At 42.9% G+C, this 26,613-nt stretch overlaps 1 protein-coding gene across 2 annotated transcripts in view; it reads left to right on the forward strand.

The window, feature by feature from the left end:
* The window catches only part of ICE1 (interactor of little elongation complex ELL subunit 1), a 365,848-nt gene that overhangs the window by 46,777 nt on the left and 292,458 nt on the right, over positions 1–26,613 (forward strand). For both annotated transcript variants that reach the window (XM_083188304.1, XM_083188305.1), the window contains exons 3-6: positions 4,378–4,436; positions 14,802–14,836; positions 17,474–17,492; positions 20,049–20,160. In XM_083188304.1, coding sequence (XP_083044430.1) covers positions 4,378–4,436; positions 14,802–14,836; positions 17,474–17,492; positions 20,049–20,160 — 225 coding nt within the window. The remainder of the gene's footprint in view (positions 1–4,377; positions 4,437–14,801; positions 14,837–17,473; positions 17,493–20,048; positions 20,161–26,613) is intronic.

Consider the following 26,613-nt stretch of genomic DNA (forward strand, 5'->3'; position numbering starts at 1 on the left):
CTGCGGACCCCTACTACATCCCATTGTGAGCTGTGTCACCGGACTGGACGAAAGAGAAATTGCAGCAGGCGTTATGGTCTCTGTGGTAGAAACCTACATCCTTCAACAGTGTGCACTGTTGAGGGGGAGAGGTATGTTTGGCAGGAGTCTCATTGCTGATCGTCACAATATATAGGATGTAGCAGAGTGTGGAGTGAAGGCGTAGATCCAAGGTGGCCAACAGCTGTAGCACTATCGGCCTGGACGGGGGTAAATGCCTTAATCCTATGCCCTGCTTTATCTTGTAGGCTACATGAACTTGTAGAAAGGATATTCTCCTGGCCATGCTAAAACTGATACAGGGCATGCTGGGATGTGTAGTTCAACAACAGCTGTGAGAAAGAAATGAGCACAGGCACAGAGGAAGACTAGATGGAGGCCGTGTGGGCAGAGATAACCGATAATAACAAAAAACCTAATAAGAGAATTTTAGTAGGGGTATGCTATAGACCACTGAACATAAACGAAGGGGACGAGTCTCTTCTTTTAAACCAAATCAAACAATCATCAGATCAGGGTCAGGTATTAATTATGGGTGATTTTAATTTACCTGATATTGATTGGAAAAACAAAACATGTAAAACAGCAAGCAGCAGTGGGTTCCTAAGCTTACTTAAAGACCAGTTTATCACACAAACGGTAGAAGCTCCAACTCGTAATAAGGCATTATTGGATTTGGTTTTACTGGAAATCAACTTCAGTAAATTACATCATAAAGGATCGACAAAAATACTAAACTTCAGAAAAGCTAACTTCGAATTATTCCGAGAAGCCCTAAAAAGAATTGTGTGGGAAACAGTTTTTGAGGGTATAAATGCTGAGGAAATGTGGGGTACTCTAAAAAATATACTCGAATCATTAACTATTAAATACATTCCTAAAGTAACTAAGGGTAAATTCAATAAAAAAAGCCACCATGGTTGGACAAAAAAGTTAGGTCCGCAATCAACAATAAAACAAGAGCATTTAAATTCTATAAAAATAACTTAAATGAGGAGGCGTTCACCAAATACAAAGAATCAAACAAAATTTGCAAAGGGGCAATCAAAGTAGCTAAAAGGGATTATGAAGAGCGCATAGCCACTGAAAGTAAAACTAACCCCAAGAAGTTTTTCAAATACATAAATAGTAAACGTATAATTAAGGACAACATAGGCCCACTAACCAATATCAATGGAAAAAGTTTTACGGAGGACAAGGGAAAAGCAGAACTGTTAAATGAGTTCTATTCATCAGTGTTTACTAAGGGAGAGCAGACTGTGGAACGCACACAGTCTGGCCATGCACCTTGGGAGACATAACCAGTGTGCTAGTTATAACCTAAGTGGGGATGAATTGGGTAAATATGTACTCGAAAAGGATCTAGGAGTCCAAATAGACAACAAACTGGGGTGTAGTGCTCAATGTAATATAGCAACAAAATTCTCGCATGTATTAAAAGGGGCATGGAAACTAGGGACTCAAAAGTAATTATGCCTCTGTACAAATCATTGGTTAGGCCGCACCTCGAATACGCAGTGCAGTTCTGGGCCCTGCACTATAAAAAGGACATAGAATTAGAAAAAATCCAAAGAAGAGCAACAAAGCTTATTAGGGGAATGGAGAATTTAAGCTATAAGGAAATATTAAACAATTTGGGACTATTTACACTAGAGAAAAGACGTTTAAGGGGGATATGCTCAACATGTATAAATATATTAGGGGACAAACACCCTTTTTTCTACTAGAAAGGAATCTAGGACGCGAGGGCACGAGTTTAGTTTAGAAGAAAAAAGATTTTGTTCATCTATAACAGGGGTGTCAAACTCAAATTCATCGGGGGCCGCATCAGCAGTTTGGTCACCCTCAAAGGGCCGGTTGTATCTGTACGTCCCCCTGTATAATTAAAATGCCATGACACCACAGGCTGCTCCCCCTGTATAATATAAAATGAATGCCATGACACCACAGGCTGCTCCCCCTGTATAATAATAATGCCATGACACCATAGACTGCTCCCCCTGTATAATATAATAAAAGTAATGCCATGACACATAAATGATTATACAGGAGGAGCAGCCTGTGGTGTCATGGCATTATTATTATACATGGGGACACCGCAGGAAACAGCAGATAATGAACTAACTCACCTTAGTATACAATTAATCAAATAAATAATGGGGTTTTAGTTCATGAATTGATCAATGCATTTAAGCTTGCAGCCCATCGCCAAGGGACCCCATTTCACTGCAAGTCCTACATTAGCAATTTTTTCTCAAGAGCCTGCCAACTGCTGACACATCATAGCTAAAGTCGACATGTGCTTTTTCTTGGTTTAAAGCTCACCTGCCAAGTGCCTTATGGCTTTTAAAGATGAGGCAGTCACCTAACACAACACCTGACTTAGAATTAAAGGGGCAGCTGTAACAGGTTACAGATAAATTAGCTCATCTGGGGTGAAAGAGAAAGCTATGATCACAGTAACAAAGGTTAATAAAAATTGACCCACATATATACACACATACAGAGTACCACAACACTCGCCATCCCTGCGAATGGGGTGCAAGCAGCACTCGCCATTCCCAGGTTGGGGTGAACTAAAACCCCATTATTTATTTTATTAATTGTATACTAAGGTGAGTTAGTTCATTATGGAGAGTGTTGAGTCCCTGTATTTGTATTTATTAGAGCATGTGGTCACAGGCCACTTTCACCCCAACCTGGGAATGGCGAGTGCTGCTTGCACCCCATTCGCAGGGATGGCGAGTGTTGTGGTACTATGTATGTGTGTGTGTATGTATATATATATATATATATATATATATATATATATATATATATATATATATATATATATATATATATATATATATATATATATATTATTGTGAGTGTGATCCTCATCCTCACTGTTTCTCCGTCTGTCCTGCAGCTGCTGCGGCTTCCAGCTTTTCTTCAGAGGTTTGCTGCTGCCACACTGTCCCCGACTCCCGGTCCAGCTTCCCTGCCTGCTTCTACTTCTCTACAGACGCATGGGCGGGCGGCGTCATCCTCATGACGTCCCCACCCAGTGTCTGTCACTGCCGGGTATCAGAGGGAACAGGCGGCCGGGCCCTCCTCCACGTAGCCGTGGAGGCCGGCGGCCATGTTTCTGTAGCCGCATACATATGTGCCTACAGGAACATGGCCGCCGACAGTAGTAAGGCGGCCGTGGACGCGGCCCGCAGCACTCCTGTTTTAGACACACTGCCCCTGCGTGCTATCTCCTCGCGCGGGCCACATGACAAAGTCTGGCGGGCCGGATTTGGCCCGCAGGCCTTGTGTTTGACACCCGTGATCTATAGGAAAACAATTCTTTACAGTCAGAGCAGTCAAACTTTGGAACTCTCTTCCTGGAGAAGTGGTGTCGGCAGACACTATAAATTTGTTTAAAATAAGGTTGGATAAACATTTATTGGTTAATAACATCCATGGGTACGAATAAGTAACAAAATATGTCTTTAAAATATCAGAACATACTATACAACAAGGGATAAGCTACTATAAACATAGGTTGAACTAGATGGACGCAAGTCTTTATTCAGCCTCACCTACTATTGTAACAGCTGGAGTGTCAAGGTTAGCCATCACTGTCTTAACAGTTACACCATGTCATATATATATATATATATATATTGTAAATCTTTTAGTTATTACATTTAATCCCCATACACACTGGAGTCTATTTTAAAGATATCTCAGAACGGGCCTTAAAAAAATAATAATAATAATAATTTTTTTTTTTATATAACAATTGGATGGCTGCGGCACTCCTCTGGGTCAATGGATGGATGGATGTCTGGTGCCCCCCGCGGTGGATCCCCTAGGGCAGGACAGGCCAACCTGTGGCACTCCAGATGTTGCCAAACTACAAATCCCAGCATGCCTTGCCACAGTTTTAACACTCCCTTATATCAAAACTGTGGCAAGGCATGATGGGATTTGTAGTTTGGCAACATCTGGAGTGCCACAGGTTGGCCAGGCCTGCCCTAGGGGTTTCAATAGGTAGCGTGGTGGGAGCTGCGGTACTCAAACTGACACAAACGACCTGGATAACCCAACGTTTCAAGACCTGGTGTTCTCTTTATCAAGGAGTGAAAATGTATATATATATATATTTGTCTAGTATGTACACTCTATCATTAAATAATAAGAGTACTTTCAAAAGGTTTTGGTTTACACTACTTTTGGGAGTTGGCAGTGAAAATTCTAGAGATCTAGATCTAGAGAAAAACAATTGTTACAATTTTAAATTGTGCGACCCTAAATGTTAATGTTCATTTTTGTCTTAATTCATTATGTTTACATTTGAAATTCCAGAATCTGAATGAATATGTTGCTGCTTTGATTGCGCTCAAGCAAAAAATAATAGAATCAGAGTAAGTATGTTTAATGCAGTTATGCAATTGTTTTTGTTATCCTCTAAATTCTACAATTTGGCATTATGTTGTCAGCAGTGTGATGCACATTGAAGAGGACGGTCTGATCAAGCCAAAGCCCTTACTGATATTAACAGTTAGCAGAGCCATCGTAATCTATTATACCTGGGGTTTTAAACTTGCTGCCCTCCAGCTGGTGTGGAACTACATATCCCAACATGCTGTGCGGCAGTTTTTTACATATCCTATAACAGGGGTGGGGAACCTCAGGGCTGTATGTAGCCTGTATGTAGCCCTCGTAGCCAGTCTGAGTGGCCCTCCCACACACCCGGCGGCTTTGCCGGGAGTCAAGTACAGGGGAATTCTCGCGAGAGGTTGGTAGTTCTCAGGAGATTCCTCTTAATCAACAGCAGCCGGAGACTGTCAGTCCTATTCAGCTGGAGCGTGGGACGGCTGCAGCAGGACAATTTGTTAGAGACATTTTTACATATGGCCCCCAAAGGATTTTTTTCCCCATACAAACACAGCCCTTGGCACAAAAAAGGTTCCCCACCCCTGCTCTATAAGCAAAAATGTGATGTCATGCAGGCATAGGCATACCAGCTACACAGTTGGGTAATTTCAGCTGAAAGCAGCTCACTTTTGATCATTTTTGCTGCTTTTTGCTCAAAACCGCCCATTGTGTACGGGCCTTTAGGTTCCAAAGCAGCTGGGAGGGCTGCGTGTTAAATATCTCTGCGTTTTTCTAAAAAAGATGGTCAGTCCTCAATTCCGTTATTTGAAACTGTGTTGTGTTCATGCTCATAATAGTATATAATAAAGCCGCTTTTTATTATTTACATAATTTCAGTAATTTGCAGGGGAAGTGCATAACCCAAATCTTACTGTTGCATGGAAATATTAATTTTACCCATGAAGGAGGAGTGAGAGTATTACTAGGCAAGAGTCTTGCAAATTTATCAGTCATGCATTTTTCATTCTTCACAAAGCACCAGACAAGGCAGGTTGGATGCACTATATTGGTTACAATGTACGAATAATCAAATTCATGAAAATTTAGACATGCTAGGATAAAATGAACCATGAACAGTATACCCCTTCATGCAATAGTCAATGGTTTGATAAAAAAAACAAGGCACGGTAGCCATTTAGAGACATAGGCCCTTATTCAGATCTGATCGCAGTACAAATTTGTTCTCAAAATGGGCAAAATCACGTGCACTGCAGGTGGGGCAAATGTAACATGTGCAGAGAGAGTTACATTTGGGTGGGGTGTGTTGAAACTGAAATCTAAAGTGCAGTGTAAAAATAATGCAGCCAGTATTTACCCTGCACAGAAATTAAATAATTTGAAAAAATCTAACACTCTCTATACAAGTTACATCTGCCCCACCTGCAGTGCACATGGTTTTACCCATTTTGAGAACAAATTTGTACTGCGATCAGATCTGAATAAGGGCCATAGTTGGCCTCCACCCCGCCAGAGTGAAATCTCTCCCCTGTGCACAGCTGGAAATGGCATCACAGCCATGCGGATGGGGGTTTTCCATTCAAAATCATTCACCATCGACTGATGGTGCAGTGTCGTGTAAGCCAAGACTTACTCAGCGCTGCAATGGCCGTGGTGCTATTGGACTGACATCAGCGACCCTCCCAACCATTGCCCGGTACTGCGTGCGTTTTTCTGTGGCACTTCCAAAAATGGGGTGCCGTCTACAAACGGCACCCCGCCTGTCAATTATCTTCTGAACGTCAGCGATGGATAGTCATTGCTAGCTTCATTCATAGGGGACCTTGCGCATGTGCACAGCATACCATGCACTTGTGTAGTCTCGCTATCATTGACAGGGCTGTGACAGGGTCTGAATTGGTATCATAGTTCTGGCTGCACACCTATGATAATAATTTGGATGGGAACTCCAAATTGTTGTGAAGCAGGTCTAATGGTCCCCAACAATTACTTAAGTGACCACCTTACCTATTATTCTATTGCAGCGGGTAAATGTGTAAAAGGGTAACACATACCTTTTGTATTCAAACTTTCTCCAGCTGTCAGTCAGGTTCTCATACAGATGTGTGCCACATCCAGGGACAGTAATAATGCTGTGGTCGGAGTATATGCTGGTGGATTCTAGATGCATCAGGTTGTGACTAATGCTGGCTACACACCTAAAGATTTATCTGTCCAATCTATTTGGTGGAATCTAAAATCTGTTAATCACCCACTTGCTCCCAAACACTGGAAAAAGGACAATGGTCACTTAAACTAGTTAAATCGGTTTGATTTAATACAATTATAAGAACAATTGTGTTTTCCATTTAACAGCATTTAGGAGCAAATGGTTGATTGTAATTTTCTCAATCACGTTTCCAGATTTTTGTTACCACCAGACAGATTAGACAGTTTAGATGTTTACCCAGCTTTATACTGTATGCATTTTTGGCAAAAGGCTTGCATGGGACCTGGTGGCTTACTTGAGTCGTCTCATACGGTGTAGCATATTGAGGCTAGTTTATACAATACTGTGCAACATTTTTTGGCATGTATGGAAAAAATGCTGCAAAATCAAAGTATTAACTTTATTTTTCTCAATTAACAAAATGCAAAGTGAATGAACAGCAGAAAATCTAAAGCAAATCAATATTTGGTGTGTCCACCCTCAGCCTTCAAAACCACATGCATTCTTCTACGTACTGTACACTTGCACAAAGATGACTAAAGTCATTAGACAATCATACCAAACAGGTGATAATGATCATCATTTCATATGTAAAGGTGCGTACACACTGGTTTGAACGGCCGATATATTGATGCGCCATCGGCCAATGTGTACGAGTGATATATATATATATATATGTGAACAGCGGCCTCTGAAACACAGCCGATTCCCGATATATCTAAAGCGATATCTGCGCATCATGCTGTGTGTATGGACAAATCGCCCATACAGGAAGCCGCCCACTTGTGATGTCAGATCTGATGGATCAGCCAGTATGAATGGAAAACACGCTGCCAGATCCATATGTAGATTTATCTGCAGTTTAAATCAATTAATAGATATATCTATTAATGTGTACCAAGCTTAAGTTGAAACAAAGTCATTAACTGAAATAGAAACAGCTGTGTAGGAAGCTTAAACCTGGCTGAGGAACAGCAAAAACTCTGCTTCAAAGGTAAATTTGTGGAAGACCGGTTTGTACACCATGGCAAGACTTGAGCACAGCAACAATACACAAGGTAGTTCTACTGCATTAGCAAGGTTTCTCCCAGGCAAAGATTTCAAAGCACCCTGGGGTTTTAAGATGTGCTGTTCAGGTGCTTGATAAAGCACAAAGAAAGGAGCAACTTTGAGGACTGTCAACACAGTGGTCAGAAGCGTAGTGTGTATGCTTAATTTTCGTTGAAATCTGATGATGTACAACAGTGCCATCAGCTCCTAACGGGCAGAAACCTGTGGGACCCATGCACCTAGCTACTGTTTGAAGAAGTATTTATAGAAGTGGTCTTTATGTAAGAATTGCATCCAAAAAGCCATACCTTTTTTTTTTTTTTTTTTTTAAATATGGAATCCAGGCCAAGCGACGCAACTAAGCTCAAAAACTTAGCACTGGCGTGAAGAAAAATGGTAGCCGGTGCTCTTGACTGATGAGCCAAATCATCTCTCTCTATATTAATGTCTAGTATCTGTCAGTCTCTGAAATACTGCCATCGGCTGGCAGAGAGTGAAACTACATCTTTCTCCCAAATGCATAAAGAAAAGATAGCCAACTAGCTTTCAAAGCTTTTGAGCGGGCTTACTAGTATTTTTTCCTCTACCTCCCCATGGCAGCATACTTCTGGGTTACGCCGTCTTGGGTAGATATCTGGAAAGGAACAAAAAGACACTGCCCCTATATAAGGACCGCCTCCCTTGGGCTCTGTGTCTTTTTTTCCTTTCCGAGTAGATGGATGGCTTGCCCTGTGAAGTGCTGCCGCTGACCCCACTGCCAAGTGCAGCTAGGGGTTATGGAGATTCCATAGGAGGACCTCCTCTGTCAAGAACAGTAGGGGCAACAGTCTGCTGAGGTACCCCGCTGCCAAGTGCTGTGGAGGGTAAAGAACTCCGGGTGCTGGAGAGTGTAGACATGATGAAGCCGGACGGCGCTGTAGCAGACTCGCATAGGGATGCGAGCCCGCGTCTGACATCACAAAAAGGCACCGCCAGGGACACGTGACGCAGGACTGACCGAGGGCGCAGCCGGCATCTGACGTCATCACAGGACGTGGTGGTGTCCAGCAGGAGAGGACCCGGGAGAGAGGCAGTATAAGAGTCCATCTGCAGTTCAGAATATTGCTGCAGATGGACACGCAAACAGCCAGCAGACTGTGGTAAGGCCCTGTGAGGCAGCGCCGCTGCTGGGGCATTGGATTTATTTATTTATTTATAGGGTGGCTGATTAAGGTTTATGCTTGACAGTGTAAAGTAGCTGCGGCAGTACTACCATAATGGAGGAAGAAAAAAAGCAGGCAAATAAGTCAGGGTAAGCCAGAAGAGATTGGTGTTGGTTTTGCTTTTTTCTTGAATTTTTTGTGAAGCTGTATTGTTTTTTTGGTAGGTAAGAGACCAGCAAAGAGAAACCTGAGCTCAAAGTTAAACACAAGCGTTTTCATTCTGCAAAATGTACCTCATGTGAAAAATTGATGCCTGACAAGTGTTCAGGACCTTTATGCGATAAGTGTAAAGGGATACAACAGATGGAACCTACACAGATGGCTGAGCTAGTGAAATTATTAAAAACGGCTCTGGCAGATACCTTTGTAACGAAGGAAGACCTGAATAAAGCCCCATTAAAGAGAACTAGGGAAGTTCTTTCAGATTCAGATGATTCTGAAGCAGATCCTGCAGCCAAAGCAGACGATGACGCAGAGGAAGGGGAAATCTTTCAGGAAAAGGAGTTAGATTTTAACCCAGATCTGATAGAGAATTTATTGTCCCTGATCCATAAATCTCTTAATATTGAAGACCCCCAAGAAGAGGGAAAACTTCAGGATCTCTTATTCAGGGATAAGAGGAAGGCTAACCAATTTCCCCTGTCCCAAACATTAAAACATGTGGTGATGGAGGAATGGGGGCACCCTGACAAAAAGGTGGCAGTGCCCTTAAGGGTGTCAAAAATGTACCCATTTGACCCTGAACAAGTGAAAAAATGGGATGAAGCACCCAAAGTAGACGCGGCAGTTGCTCGTATATCAAGGAAAACTACATTACCCTTTGAGGATGCGAACGTGTTCAAAGACTCTATGGAGAGAAATATAGAAATGAGCATGAGAAAGCAACATGTAACCCTAGGGGCTACAATGAAGGCATCATCAGCCATGGCAGTAACTACAAGAGTTCTAAGATTTTGGTGCCAAGATCTAGAATCGGACATGCTGGATGTCATTAAAAGAGTCAAGTTAATGAAACTGGTACAAGTATACAGGTAGCTGTTGAGTTTTTGTGTGATGCATCTCTAGATGTGGTGTGGTTAGCAGCCATATCTAATGCTACAACAACCATTACAAGGAGAGCACTATGGCCGAAGCGATCGGCGGCTGACAATCAAAAAACAAATTAATTTTGTTACCTTTTCAGGGGAGCTACCTATTCGGTCAACAACTAGACGAGATTATTACTAAGATCTCTAAGTCAGTTTGGCTACCCCAAGATAAGACTACCAGAAGGGGCCAGTTCAACAGACCTTCCCGGTATCAATCAACTGAGTTTAAAGACGCTAAAGCCTACAGGCCCGGCAGAAGCTTCCGGAGGCCATGGTTCGGAAATCGATCCACTTTTCGTGGACTAAGAGTTAGAGAAGGCAGATTTGCCTTTGTCAGAATCAGCAATGACGCCAGACAAAAGGTTGGAGGCAGACTTCTTCATTACCAAAGTGTCTGGCACCAATCGATACAAGACAAATGGGTATTGGAGGCCTTTTCATCCGGCTACAAAATAGAGTTTATCACCATTCCAGTGGACTGGATAGAGGAGTCACCAGTGCCAAGGAACTGAGAAGAAAGGTCAGCTCTTCTCAGCAGTCTTAAATTAATGATAGAACAAGGAGTGGTTCAAAAGGTTCCAAAGGGACAAGAAAATCAGGGCTGGTTGTCAAGGTTTTTTGTGGTAAAAAAAAAACCCTCGGGAGGTTTCAGAACTATTCTGGACCTAAGAAGACTAAATACGTTTATGTGAAGAAGTTTCGAATGGAGTCGATCAGGTCAATCTTACCGGATATCGAAAAAAGAGCGTTTTTATTTACATGTCCCTATATTCATAGGGCATCAGAAGTACCTCATATTTTGGCTAAAACAAATCACCTGCAAAATTACATCACTTGGCCTTTTGACGTCACTAAGAACTTTTACAAAGATTTTGGTGGTATAAGTGGCCAAACTGAGAATACAGGGCATTTCAATTTGGCCTTATCTGGATGACTTACTCATTATGGCAAAAACAGAAACGTTAGCGGTACAACACACGGACGTAGCATTGAATTACCTCAAGCAACACGGGTGGCTTATCAATTATCAAAAAAGTTATCTACAACCGTCACAAGCCGTAAAGTATCTGGGAGTCGTCCCGGATACAAGAAGTAGATGTGTAAAGCTATTACAGGAAGTAAAAAAGCTAATAAGAAAAGAACAGGTATATTCAGAAGACTGTATGCGTGTGTTAGGCCTAATGTCGGCGGCATTGGAAACTATTCCTTGGGCCAGAATCCACATGAGGAAAATGCAAAACTGTTTCTTAAAACAGTGGGACGGACATGCCAAAAACCTAAGGCAGAGAATTTATCTGTCAAGAGGCGAGATCAGATCTCAAATGGTGGTCAAATGCCCAAAGGATAAGCGGCGGAAGATCATTCATAACAGAAGAGCAAATTATAGTAACTACAGATGCAAGCAAGTCAGGCTGGGGGGCTGTTTGCACAAAACATCAGCACAAGGAGAATGGAGCCGGAAGATGAGCCGGGAACATTCCAATGTAAGAGAGATGAGAGCGGTACTTATTGCATGTCAAACGTTCCAAGAGTTATTGTTAAACAAGGAGGTTGTCATAAGATCAGACAACCAATCAGTAGTGTCTTACATAAACAAACAGGGGGGCACAAGAAGCGAGAAACTGACAGAAGTGACCCTGGTCATGAAATGGGCAGAGTGGCATGTCAAGAGCCTTTCGGCGGTCTTTATCGCAGGAAAAGAAAACTTCAAAGCAGATACTTTAAGCAGGTACAAATTGACAGCAGGAGAATGGGAATTGTCCCTAGAAGTATTCACTGCGTTGACAGCAACGCAGTGACCTAATGGCGACTGAAAATAATGCAAAGGTGCCGGTATTTGTCTCCAGACATTGGGAACCGAGAGCTTGGCAATTGGATGCGCTGACGGCAAAGTGGAAGGCAGACCTGGTATATGTACTCCCACCATTTCCAGTTATTTACAGACTGTTAAACAAGATACAGAAGGACAAAAGGTGGGTGAAAGGGACCTTTAGCGCACTGGGTCAACAAAAAATTCTTGGGTCAACAAAAATTATTCCATGGAGATTTCCCTAAAATTTTAAATTCATTTATTCCATATAAACATAGACACAAAATGTACACAATAAATGATGTACACAATAAAATGAATGAATTACAACGAATCCCTCCTTACCCAGCTGGAAAGGTGGAGCCTAGGATGGTAAAGACAGAGTGTTCCAAAAAAGTGGGCTCACCCTGTCGGCTCCACAGGTTTCTTGGCTGGTTATCTGCAATCCTTAGGGCCTTAATACGACAAGGTCAGTACTTCCAAGCCCAACCAAGCAGCTGGAAGCGAACGCCCTGGTTGTTGAGACCAGGACATTAAAGGGGCGAGGTTTCTCACAAAAAGTGGTAGATAACTTGTTGAAAGCAAGGAAGTTGTCCACATCGAAAACCTACTACAGAATATGGGAGAAGTAGGTGCACATCTGTGAAACTAAAGATAAGAATGCTAAGTCCATCTCTACGATACTGGAGTTCTTACAGACGGGATTTGAGAAGAATCTGGCAGCAAACTCACTAAAGGTACAAATATCTGCTATTGGGGTAATGCTGGATATAAGAATTGCGGACAATAAATACATACAGAGGTTTGTACAGGCAATCAAAAAAATCAAACCTACATTTCATAACCCTTTGGCCCCATGGGATCTCACCATGGTTCTGAACGCGCTAACAGAGGCACCGTTTGAGCCGTTAGAGGAAGTACCTCTGAAATATCTTACTATTAAAGTTGTGTTTTTGGTGGCTATCACGTCGGCAAGGAGGGTATCAGAATTACAAGCCCTTTGGGCATAGGAGCCCTTTCTTAACTTCTTCGATAAGGCAGTGCTTAGAACAAATCCTCACTTCTTGCCGAAAGTGGTCTCTAATTTCCACCTAAATCAAGAAATAAGAATCCTAAGAATTCCAAAGAAGCCAGGTTACATAACCTGGATGTGACAAGAGCTCTTAAAAACCTCTGAGAAAGTCGAAAAGATTATTCATGTTAATGGAAGGTAGGAATAAAGGTCTGGGAGCTACCAAGGCGACAATATCCAGGTGGATAAAGATGTGTATAATAGAATCCTATAAACTCGGAAAACTGGAGCCTCCAGTAGGGCTCAAAGCCCATTCAACCAGGGCCATGGCGGCATCGTGGGCGGAGAGAGAGAATCTGCATCACTAGAAAAAGTATGTAGAGCAGCATGCTGGTCTTCTGTACATACATTTACAAAACACTACAGAGTGGATGTTAGGTCTTCTGAAGATGCCGGAATGGAAGAAAAATCCTAAATGCAGTAGTTTAAAAAACACAAGCTAATAAAGAAGAAAGGTGAAGCAACCTGTATCTTTCTAATATTATTGTTTTGTCGTTATAATCTTAAATATTAAGTATATATTTGTACCCACCCCAGTGACGTAACTGCTAGGGTATACCCAGAAGTATGCTGCCATGGGGAGGTAGAGGAAAGTACAGATTATTACCTGCTAATATGCTTTCCTCTACTCCACCATGGCAGCCGTTTTCCCAACCCTATGTTGTATGGTATAGTAGTTCATTTATATGCAAAGAAAGCTTGATAATATAAGACACAGAGCCCAAGGGAGGCGGTCCTTATATAGGGGCAGTGTCTTTTTATTCCTTTCCAGATATCGACCCAAGAGGGCGTAACCCAGAAGTATGCTGGTAATAATCTGTACTATATATCTGAATGTAACAGAAGGCATTTATAATAGTTAGTGACTGCAGGTGTCAAGAGAAACATGGTGGAGATTTCTTGCAAATTACAGGCTACATTTCAGCAAATTAAGTTTGGGATTTGGTCAGGGTTAATGGTGTCCTTAATGATGAGAAACACAGGCAGGTACTTCATCATAACTAATGATCCCAAACATGCAGCAAATGTTATTAACCCTTCGAGTGCCAAGTGAATTTGTCAAAATAAAAAAAAATAAAAATTTTTATTTTAATTGAAATAACAAATGTGCGCTACGGTGGCATTTTTTGTGGATATTTTAAGCATCTCACAGATGTTGGCACTCAAAGGGTTAAAAATTATCTTCAGCGTAAAGAACAGTCCTAGAAGTGATGATATGGTCCCATAAAGGGTCCTGCCTTCAACATTGTCAATTTAGTCTGGGATTACATGAAGAAACAGAAGGGGGATGCAGTTACAATCCCGGCGGTCGGGATACCGGCGTTCAGAATCCCGACCGCCGAAATGCCGACACATTCTGCCTCCGTGGGTGTCCACGACACCCCTGGAGGGAGAATAAATTAGTGTGCCGAGCGTAGCGAGGCACCGGGTCTGCTGCGTGGCGAGCGCAGCGAGCCCGCAAGGGGGGGGGGGGCGATCCACGTCCCCCCCTTGTCGGCATTTCGGCTGTCGGGATTCCGGCGTCGGGATTCTGAACGCCGGGATCCCGACCGCCGGGATTCAATACTGAATCCACAGAAGGATGTATTCAAGCCTACATCCACATAAGATATGTGTTTCTCAAGAAGAAAAATCTGAGTTCCTTCTAAAACTGTGTGTAAGTGTACTTGGAAGAATTGATGCTGTTTTGAAAGCAATTGTTTGTCACAATAAATATGTCTGCATAATACTTTTGTGTATGTGGTGCTTATGTGGATACTCACTTGTTACACACGCTGTATAGACCAAGAAAGCAGATTTGTCACATCCATAATTTTAATGGCCCACTCCCTTTTGACTAAGCTTATTACATAATTTTGTTTAACTTCTTATGTATTATTTTTTTGCTGCACTTACAATTACTGATCTACTAAAGTTTGCATTTTGCGTACACAAATGTAAATTGTCTAATTTTGTTTTTCAGCCACCTGCTTGCAAAACATCAACAGAAGTGTGATGATATCCTTTACAAGAAATGTTTTGTAACAGTAAAGATCATTTGCTTACACTATTGTATGTATCCAATTAGGTGCAAGTAAACATTAAGAGCAAAAACTGGACCTTTTCTGCGATTATTTTTTTTGACAGATTTCCTCTGATATTCTTCCATAAATATACAGTTCACTGAATCCTTTGAGTTTTCACTTACCGCAGTCCTGTTTTTGCTTAAACAGGGCTACTTTTCAGGGATTTGCCTTAACCTGACACAAATATCATTGTGTTATCCAATTACCCCTAAAGTTGCAATTCTGGGTTTAAAAAGCAAAATACAGAGTTCTGATATGAGCAACTGCGCCATTCCTCTCCCATGTAATGTTCTGCTAAATCTGTGACTTACACAGTAATACCCCTTTCACATCGCACTTTTAAAACGGTATATTGCCGTTTTTTTTCCATTTTAAAACGTTTAAGGCTGCAATGTGAAAGTGCCAGAGTTGATTTACCGGTTAAAGGTAACCGGTATTTCAACACGGCTTAAAAGCAGAGTCCTACACGGTTCAAAGCCGTTTTTTTGGCAGTTTGAACAGCTCTATTTCAATGGCTTGAAACGTGTCCCTTGGGGGTTAAACGGGTTGAATGTTTGAATGGTATTAAATGATTTTTAAAACGGTTTTCACCTGCAATGTGAAAGGTCTCAAGGCTCTCAGACCCGTTTTAAAGTCCCGTTTAAGAATACCGTGTCATTACCCATTTCTGCAATGTGAAAGCAGTATAATTTTTGTGAAGCAGGAATTATTGATCTGTTGTTCCTGGACCACTGTTAGTATCAATGTACTGTATGTGGCTACATTGTGATAATGGGGGGTATTCAATGCCGCAGCGTGCGGCCGGCGAGGGGGTTAAACAGCGAGGATTGCAATCCTCGCTGTTTAACCCCCGCGCCGGCCGCTCGCTCTATTCAACGTTCTGTGGAAATCCTCGCCGTCACAGGACGGTGAGAATTCCCCAAAACAGCGAGACCCGCGGCTGCTGCAGAAAACTCGCAGTTTTTAGCCGCGGGTCTTGCTGCTTCTGGAGCCGCATCCGCCAATTCCTCCTCGCTCAAAAAACAGAGCGAGGGGGAATTGGCGGATGCGGAGGCTGTGTTGAATGCTGTCAGGGTGAGTGGTGACAGCGAGCAGGAAGCCCTGCTCGCTGTCACCACTCGCAGACAGCATTGAATACCTGCCTAAGACGCACATTGTAGGAAAAAGTACACCTGAGCTTCCATAAGGTAAACACAACTGAATGAGAATATGCCTGTATAAAAATTGGCCCTTTAAAATGAAGGGTCAAACATGCCAGGAGGCTAAATACATATTCTAGTAGTCACTTCTCAGTTGTTATCCTTTTTCAACGGTTGTCCCTGTTGATTATAAATAATTATATCACATGGATAATTAGATAGAGAGCGCTTAGAGTAAAGATGTATGTATGTGTATGTATATATATTTAAAAGACCTAAATGAAACCTTAAACACCTATATTATAAATAAAACCGTGTGGTTCTTTTAATCCACACTCTGGTCATTATTTGCAAGTATGTTGAGTTTATGCTCTCAAGAAATAATTTTTTACACAGCCTGCAGAGTTTCTATCAATTTGTATCACAATTCAGGATAATAAGGAATATAGATGATCCTCAGGGTTACCCTTATGTTATATCCCAGACTATAACCTTTAAGTCTCTCCAAACAAATGTGCTGCGAGCAGGCAGCTCAGGGATCCTGTGTTGCCCAGAAAACAGTTGGGAGCTGCATTTCTTCATAATCTAGTGGTTATTGTGTTGATACAAAGTATTTATATATTTGTGATATAATTAACTGTTTTTTATCCGAATGTCGACACAGTCGACATGGACACAGTTGGCAATGAGAATCGGACCCTCGCATAGCTCGCTTCGCTCGCAATGCTTCGGGCACGGTGGCTCGCTTCGCTTGCCACAGCTTTAATAACCTCCTCCACGCCCTAGTGGATGGTAGGGCATGAAATACCGCCTGTCTTCACATGTCAGCTCAAAAAACAGTGAAAAACCCCATGTCGACCTTCCTCATGTCGACCTTTATGCAAATTCGACCTTAAGTCATGTCGACATTGGCCCATGTCGACCTTAAGTCAGGTCGACCTTCCTGCCAGTCGACCTAGTGGGGTCGACCTAATGACTGTAGACCTAAGTTCATTCTAATAGATGACCACTTCCCCCCCGGGAGCCCTGCTTCTGCCCCACAGTGTCCGGCGCAGGCAGGGAGGCTTCCATATCCCTGCTTGCCGCCGTCCCCCGGCTCCCTTCGGTGTTCGCCGCAGGGGTTAAGAAATGCCGTCAGGGGCAGCGAGCCCCTGCAGCATTGAATACGCTGACAGGGAGGGCTGGCAGTGAATGCTCCAGCCCTCAGGAACACAGCGACTGTGCAGCGAATCCTAAACCGGATTCACTGCACATGCCGCGTATTCTCATTGAATACTGCCCATGGAAAATGTCACGCTCTGCTAACTTAAATGTTTCTTTTTTTTATTTTTTTATTTAATGATGTTATCATAGTTTTATTTCTGTTTTAATCTGTTGTAATCTTGATATCTAGTCTGCATTTAGTGTGTTTCCCTTAACTCAAAAAATACATCTTCAGTATGCAGAAAGGTAATTGTTTCACTTTTATGATCATATTTCACTTGTATTAACTTTTTGGTATCTCACCTATACTACAAAAACTGCACCCCATTTTGGCCATGTGCCACAGTTTGCTTTGCACTTAATAAGTGGCTTTAAGCCTGTTTATAATCCACTATATGAATGATTATTAGGAGAAGTAATGTGCAGTTAAGGATAGATAGGTGTGTTCAGAATTTCAACAGTAGAATTACCTGGTTTGATGTATTCCTTGTTCTACTTGTTCCAGCATGGTTTGCACTGCTTGTGGGCATGTCATCCAGTTGTTGGGCTGGCTCGTTGCTCCGCATGTGACACCATAAGGAATGATTTGCACCAAAAAAAAGGGACAGAAGTGCAAACCATTGCAAAGTAGACATGCTGCCACACCCTGTCCCAGCTTCCATCCATACATGATAACATAGCAAAGGACATGCGACACCATCATAGGGAATGATTTGTACCCAAAAAAAACAGGGACAAAAGTGCAAACCATTGCAAAGTAGAAATGCTGCCACACCCCACCCCAGCTTCCATCCATACATGATAACATAGCAAAGGACATGTGACACCATAGGGAATGCTTTGCACCAAAAAAAACAGGGACAAAAGTGCACTCTTAAGTCTGCCTATCCCAAAATTTAAGCATCTCTATGAGGAAGGCATTCTTGTTCTATGTGGCAGCTGTAAAACTTTTAAGACGCCAGCTCCTCACTTTCATTTGAGGGGCTGGAGAGTGGATATCTGTGGCAGTGTGGGGCAGGGGTGCAGTAGATTACAGTATTACCTGGGGTGCTGAGAAGCCCTCTTACACCAGCCCTTTTAAAGATAATTAATGTTTAACCATTTAAAATAAAGTGTCAGAAAGTTACTGGTCTTTCTCTTTTAAACATATCCTTGATGAGGAACAGCATGGTGTATGCCTCCAAACCGTAGATCCATCAAAAATAGTAATATTATCCCAGGACCATTCTCCTTCACAAGCCCATAGTATTGTCTATTGTACAATTAGCAAGAAGAGATAATATGATGGAGAAGCTGGCAATCAGAAACCGGACTTACTGTGTATTGTAGTCTGCTGCTTCTTAGTAGATCTGTGCCATCTGTACTACATAAAGATGGCATGTGGAACCACAGCTGATATGTTATTACAGCGGTGAACAGCAATAGATTAGAGCCGATGTATATAAAGATGATTTTATCGATTTTTAAACAGCAGATAACTGTAATGGTCTGTCCCCAGTAAAAGCAAATTCTTGATGGGGTATAAGTCTGGAAACTGTTTTTGCCATCCCATAACTTAAGCCCTGTACACATTGGAAGTCATTCTGGTTGGCTCGCTAAGCAGCATTAGTTCGCTGCTTAGGGAGCCTTTTAACACCACCCGCGAGTGTGCAAATGCCCGCCCCTGCCGCACAGCAAATGTACCGGCGCACTGTGAATGGATGTTTTCCATTGGCAGGCTAGCGTGTGGGCCCAAAATTATTCAATGGTCACAGACCATCAAATAATTTCACTAGTGCTCGCAACTTGACTGAAGGTACCCATACACTGTACAATTATTGCGAGCAATTTGGAATAGATCGCATCACATATGTTTTGCAATGCAATGAGATGCAATCTAGTACAAAAAGTATGTGCAGCACATACTTTTTGAGCTGTGCAATGGGATGTGCACGGGAAGGTGCATCTCATCGCACCCAGCAAATTGTACAGTGTATGTGCACCTTTTCGATTTGCGGCGTCCTGCACCGAGAGGGAGCACCTGCATAAGCAGGACTTCACCATAGGTCCCCCGTGCAAACCAGAATGAGGGCCATTGGGTGATAAAATGAGCGATAGCGCTCATTTTTGCTCTTCTTTGGGCTATCTCTCATTATACTGTAGTGCCCGGTGTTTTTGCCCTTCTCGGCGGCCGATGTGCGCTCCAGCCGGTCGGTGACGACCCCCTCCGTCACTTGTTTCCATCCAGCATCGTCAAGTGTGTATGCACTTGCCGATGCCGGCACCCCATCGGGTGCCTGTTGTCACCAAAGTCAGTGGCGACTGGGTTCATACAATGTGTACGCATCATAAAAGCTACTTCAGGAGGAAAGCGCAAGACATAATGTTTTAATAGCCTGGAAGTCTGTTTTGGTTCATTTTCTCTTTGTGAAATGAACACTTGAGTAACTATACTTGTATTGCATTTTCTGCAAAATGCCCTTGTGCCAGTAACATTGAGGATTCAGGAAAAGAGCCCAGACTAATATATTTAATATAAACTGGAAAAATGATGGTGCTCTGCAATTTTGACCAGCAGTTTATGTATTTAGAAACTTCAAGTAGTGCTGTATAGTTATTTAAATATAATGAACTTATGATTATCATTAAGTAATTGAAATGGCTATATTTAATGATTATGCAAAACTGAAGTTGGGTCATAATTCCAATTGTGAAGGTTGTCACATCTTATATCGGACTTTTCTGCTATAGTCTGTAAAGTTTCCAATAAAAAAAACGCTTAATTGTCCAAATTAGTAAATGTTATGTTACGTTATTCTTTAGGGCAAATGAAACTTTAAGATGTCAGCTGGAACAAATGTTGCAGAAAATATCCCCCCAGGAACGCAACGAAGAGGAACTTAAATCTTTGAGAGCTGAACTGGAAGAGAAAACGGTATGTTACACTTTCTACATTTTATATTGGCTTTTTTTGGGGGGGGGAGGAGGGTTCTGCAGTTCTGTGTCGTTCTCTGGCCCACTTCCTGTACCAAAGGATAAAAATGATAATGGAAGCAGCACTTGGCCCTATAACCTTGTAGATAACAAATAATATACACAGCAAAGAAATACCATTCTGAGGAGAAATACTTTCCTTATATGATATTACTTTTGTCCAGTTATTTGATCTATGAAATACAAATGAATCCTTGCAGTAGGGTTATATTTTCGAAACAAGTATACCAAGTAGAATATGCGTACAGAAGTTGATTTATTTACACAAGACAAAAAAAAGCACAAGGCACCTGCACTTTTATAGTATGGACTGGCACTTCCTTCCTGCAGCCCTTGTGGTAGGAAAATGGCACTTTCAGTTCTAGATAGCAGACATGAATATACTTAAAATCGTGACTGTTGGGGGTACCTTGAGGACAAATTGGGACACCCTGTGGTAGACTATTAACCATGTTTACATTTGAACTGAAATGACTAGTGGAATTTATCTACTTTCAGTGGCAAAACAAAAATAACTAACTTGAATTTACCCTCTCCACCTGTCAGGGTGACAAGTGATGACATGATGGTAGCTGGGGCAACTGCATTATTAAAAAATTAAAATAAACTAATAAAGTGGAGTGAAGGAACTTTGAGTCCCTCTCTGTCAACCTCTGTATAACATAAAAAAATGTACCTCTATTGAATGTTATACCCCATTGATCAGTGTGAAGATCAGGCAAAACTCTTCTACTACACTAAAGTAATGGTTCTCCAAACTCCCAACATGGCCAAAACATTATCCCCCTGCCTTGTCAGCACAGACCAGGGATTCCTTGAAAAGTGAGGACCTTCCTAATAAAACTTCAGAGTGTACTCCAGGCCTGGGCTAAATCCCAATAACACAATGACTGTATGTACTGAATGTACATATAGCGCTATACTAAAGAATTACATTCTCATTTAGTAAGTGGCCTTTGCCATACAAATGGCAACTATGGTATTGATTGTCACATTGCTGGTTGATGGTAATATGGGTGACCCCCTACGCATTATTCCACAAACCCCTCCCCCATGTATTTCCAGGAAATGGCTCATAAAGTCTGATGCTTGTTATACTTTCTTCAGCGTTACCCCACCAAATTTTTTAAACTGTTTTATGACTGTACCACACTCATAAGAACTGTACAGATCACACTGATCTGTGCAATCAGTACTTGTTTCCTAGCACGGTGCCACTGATTTTAATTGTATGAAATCAGGTCGCAAAACTCGTGTCGATCGCATCGCATGCGATGCGACCGACCCGACCGACCCGATTTTTACATTGGAACCAATGTTAAATGGTCCTTGAGACCCAATTTTACGTTGGCCCCAATGTTAACCACTTAAGTGGTATGCCTGGAGATTTTCCGGGCTAAGCTGCGCTGCCGCAGCGGGCTGTCCCGGAAAATCTCCGGACATACCACTAACATACAATAGGTGCGCACCAGTGGTGTCCAGGTGTGCACCACTGGCGCAGCACCTCTAGTGCCCACCCGCCACCACAAACCTTGTCCCCGTCCCCCCCGTCCCCTCCATCACCTTTGGTCCGGCGATCCCCTGCCGCCCGCCCCGCTAGCCGCCTGTCACTCTAAATTTTACAGTGACGTCGGCGGCAGGCTCGGGGATGGTCGGCACGGCTCGGGGGGACTCGGGAGCGCTCAGGCACCTGAGTCCTTCCGAGTCGCCGCGATCATCCCCCAGCCTGCAGCCGACGTCACTGCTGAAAGTGACAGGCGCCGGCAAAGGCAAGGGGGACAGCGCAGCGGTGGCATGGAAGCTCCGGCGTACTAACGCCGGAGCAGAGGTGAGGGGGGGAAGCCTACAAATTCCTGTGGTGGGTTTTGCTGGGGCAGGACAAACCTGCCCTAGTAGGTTTGTCCTGCCCAAGCAAAACCCACCACTCAAGGAGTTAAATGCCCCCAGACCCCATTTCTCCTTCATACTTCATGGCAGCCTTACAATGAGTTAATCCCTCATCTCCTAGTATGTAGACAGGTAGTTTTTTCCACGTGATGCTAGGATCCTCCCCTTGCTCCTCCTCCTTATGGTATATCTGCTCACTCCCCCTATTCCCCCTCAGTCTTTTTCCTGTCTCCTTAGGAGTAGGTTCAGGTAGATAGGTTTATTATTTTGTTACCTGATCGGTGTGCTGGTTATGCAACTGATCCCTGGGCAGTAGAGTGGGATGGCGGTGCCGATATCCCAGCACTTGGTCCGGTCCGGTGGCAGTGACATGTGCGCAAGTAAAGGTCTCTCCATACCTGAGCAGTGATACCTTTCCTGCGGAGACGCTATGTTACAGCGTGCACGCTCCCGGAGGCTATTAGTGCTGTCCGGCGAGATGACGCACTTCCGGGTCTGGTGCATTCCACGATATCGGCGTGCGTTCCAGCTAGCGGAAGGGCTGGTTGGACGCGGCAAAATAAAGGGCAGTATTTAAACCACAATGCTGTGTGTGCTGGTGTGTGTTGACACTATGGAAGAGCCCTCTAATACTGTGATTGCGCTGCCCAGGTAAGTCCTCATAGAGGACTGGTTATTAGTTTAGTAATAGGTGATAGTTAGTAAGCATCTTTTCTTTCTTTTTGTAGTGTGCCTTCAGCACCAAAAAAGAGGACGGCTAAGAAAAAATACACATCTAAGCAATGTCTATCATGCGATTTAACTTTTGTGGGATGCATAGGAGCCACAGTTTGTGAACAGTGCATTAAGTCTAAAACTCCTGCACAAGAGACACATAATGTGCCTGCTCCGTACTCTGAGCTGATGGAATGGATGAAAAAGAATTTCATGTCCAAGGAGGATTATTTATCCACTTCTAAAAGAAGTAGATCTCAGGCAAGCCTGGATCAGGATTCAGAAAACTTGTCAGATAATGCTGATTCCTTAGACACTTCTATGGAGTCAGGCGAAGTGGTGGATGATGACGTACATTTAATTTGGATATTGTGGATTTGGTGCTCAAAAATCTGTACAAAACCTTAAATTATAAGGAAACCGCTAAAGAGGAAAGTGATGTTCTTTTTGAAGATAGAGATAAAAAAGGCAGACCCTTTCCAATACATAAAGTAGTCAAAGACAAACTGACAAAAGAATGGCAGAATGCTGAGAAACGTATTGGGAATATGAAGAGAGTTGATCAAATGTATCCTATTAAGGATGAAGAGTTTTTAAAATGGTGTACTGTACCAAAGGTTGATGCTGCTGTAGAAGAGTTAACCACAAAACCCACTATCCCTATAGAAGATGGGGCATCCCTGAAAGATGCAATGGATCGCAAAATGGAAAGTGCATTTAAAAGTTTGCATATTTCAAACGCAGTTTCTATAAAATCTGGTGTGGCGGTGGCCTCAGTATCTAGAGCATTACGTTTGTGGTGTGCTTCTCTGCAAGAACAGATACATGATACAGTGCCTAGAGAACAAATTGCAAAACATTTGTCTTCCATTCAGGCGGCAGTAGATTATGGGGGGTATTCAATCTTCTGGTCACGGCAGACGAGCTTGCTCGCCTGCCGTGACCCAGTCCCGTTCTCGGTCAGCTCGACCAAGAACATGCAGGCAGGATTCAATGTCCCGTCTGCAGCGGGAAGAGAAGGGGGCGTGGCCGCGAGTTGCGGCTGGGAAGTGACGAGATGCAGCCGGCAGCTCGTCACTTCCCGGCTGTTCTCGGCAGAACGAGCCCGACAGCTAGAGATGTCGGGCTCGTTCTGCCAGGAAACCCTGTTCAATGCTGTCGGGGAAGACAGCATTGAATAGGGCCTGTCGAGCATCTCCCCCACGGGAGATGCTCGACGGCGATTGAATATCCCCCTATATTTGTGAAGCGTCACTAGATACACTAGATTTCTCAGCAAAATCCATTACATCCGGGGTAGTGGCAAGAAGAGCGCTATGGCTCAGATCATGGGCAGCGGACTCGCACTCCAAAAATAAGTTGGCAAATTTACCTTTTGAGGGATCATGCTTGTTTGGCACTAAGTTAGATGCCATGATTCAACGCATATCAGGGGGAAAATCGGTTAGATTACCCCAGGTTAAACGTGGCAGATATGGTGATTTTTCATCAAGACAGACTTTCAAACAGGCAAGATCCTACTGTCCTGGCCGGTCCTATAGGGACAGATATGCTTCAGGCACGACGAGGTCATTTTTTCGTCAATCCAACAGAAGAGGCGGTCACAAACAGTGACTATTTAGGTTACAATGTCTGTGGCAGGAAGACTCGCTGAGTTCTCAGGAATCTGGGAACAATCTATAACCGACAAGTGGGTCTTACAAATTGTAACCAGGGGATATCAGTTGGAGTTTGCCACAAGGCCAAAAAGAGACATCTTCATAGAATCCAGTCTTCCATGTCAGAAGACTGAAAGATTAGTGTTATGTCAAAGTATACAAGAGCTGGTTCTTTCAGGGGATTCAGTACTGAATCCCGGCGGTCGGGATCCCGGCGTTCAGAATCCTGACGCCGGAATCTTGACAAGGGGGGGGGGCGTGGATCGCCCCCCCTTGTGGGCTCGCTGCGCTCGCCACGCAGCGGCCCGGTGCCTCGCTACGCTCGGCACACTAATTTATTCTCCCTCCAGGGGTGTTGTGGAACCCACGGAGGGAGAATGTGTCGGGATTCTGAACGCCGGAATCCCGACCGCCGGGATTTTAACTGCAGTGGATTTAGAGAGAAGTGCCAATCTTGGATTCTATTCAAGAATATTTACAGTAGAAAAAGCATCTGGAGGATTCCGGACAATACTAGACTTACAAAGGTTGAACGAAAGAATGATAGGATGGAGATGGAGGATGAGAGTATTTCAGTGGAGTCTGCTGAAGTATGCAAGACATCAAACAGCGCAAAGTTACTTCATAACCATTCCAATAGAAGCAAAAGATTCTCTAAACTGGTGGAACGAAAATCTTCTAAAGGAGAGATTCTCATCTCTAGAAATTCCTCAATTTGTCATCACCACAGACGCAAGCGCAGTAGGTTGGGGTGCTCACACGCGGAACAAGACTTGTCAAGGAGCCTGGTCTCCTCAAGAAAGCAAACTTTCCTCAAATCAAAGAGAATTAAGAGCGGTATGGCGAGCTATGTGTGCGTTCAAAGATCAAATCCAAGATTCTCATGTAAGAATTATGTCAGACAATATCACTACGGTGACATATATAAACAAACAAGGAGGAACAAAAAGTGCAAACATGTTGAAAGAATTGGAAAAAATTATGTATTGGGCAGAAGCAAAACTGCAATCGATATCGGCCTTCTGTCTTCCGGGCAAGGAAAATCAGACAGCAGATTTTCTGAGCAGAACAGTAATATATCCAGGAGAATGGGAGCTGCAGAATTCCTTGTTTCAATGGATAGTTCAGAGGTATGGAAAACCGGAAGTCGGCCTTATGGCAAGCGGCAAGAACAAGAAGGTGAATCAGTATTTTTCCAGGTATCAGATGCCAGGGTCATCAGGGATAGATGCTTTCTCTCAGAAATGGGAGTTCAGACTGGTTTATGTGCCTTTCCCTCTAATATCCAAGGTGTTGAAGAAAATAAGGGAGGAAAAAGTGCAAGCTATAGTGATTCTCCCTTATTGGCCAAGGAGATCTTGGTTCCCGATGGGTTCAAGACATGGCGCTGGAAGAACCTTGGACCTTACCGACATCCCCATACATGTTGGTACTACCAGGAACCTCAAAAACTGGCTTTGACGGCGTGGAGATTGAGAAGCGATTTATTGAGAAATAAAGGTCTTTCAGAATATGTTATAGAACTCAAGCAAGAAAGAAGGTAACTTCAGAAATTTATTATAGGCTTTGGAGGACCTTCCTTGAATGGTGCAAGAATAGATGTGATTGCTTTGGCCAGTTCAGCTCTAAAAGTACAGACTTCAGCTTTGAGTATTTTGTTAGATAAAAAACTAGCAGAAGAAAAATTAATTACTCAATTTTTTTTTTTCAAGCTATGAGAAGGATAAGACCAAGAATAAAATCAATTGCACCTCAGTGGGACCTAAATTTGGTTCTTTATGCTCTTATGCGGCCTCCATTTGAACCATTAGATAGAGCAAAATTGAAATTTTTAACATGGAAGACTATATTTTTGATTTCCATCACTTCAGCTCGAAGGATTGGAGAAATACAGGCACTTTGGGCGCAGGAGCCTTACTTGAAGATGTTTGAGGACCGTATAGTGCTCAGAACAAATCCATCCTTTCTGCCAAAGGTAGTGCCAACTTTTAATATAAACAGAAATCATTCTTCCATCCTTCTATCCAAAACCATCAAGTAAAAAGGAATAAGATCTTCATACCTTAGATGTGGTGAGAGCAGTATCAATTTATTTGAACAGAGTTAAAACACATGCGGAAACATTATTTGTCATT

The sequence above is a fragment of the Crinia signifera genome, chromosome 5, assembly GCF_055691185.1.
Source record: "Crinia signifera chromosome 5, ASM5569118v1, whole genome shotgun sequence".
Classification (NCBI taxonomy): domain Eukaryota; kingdom Metazoa; phylum Chordata; class Amphibia; order Anura; family Myobatrachidae; genus Crinia; species Crinia signifera.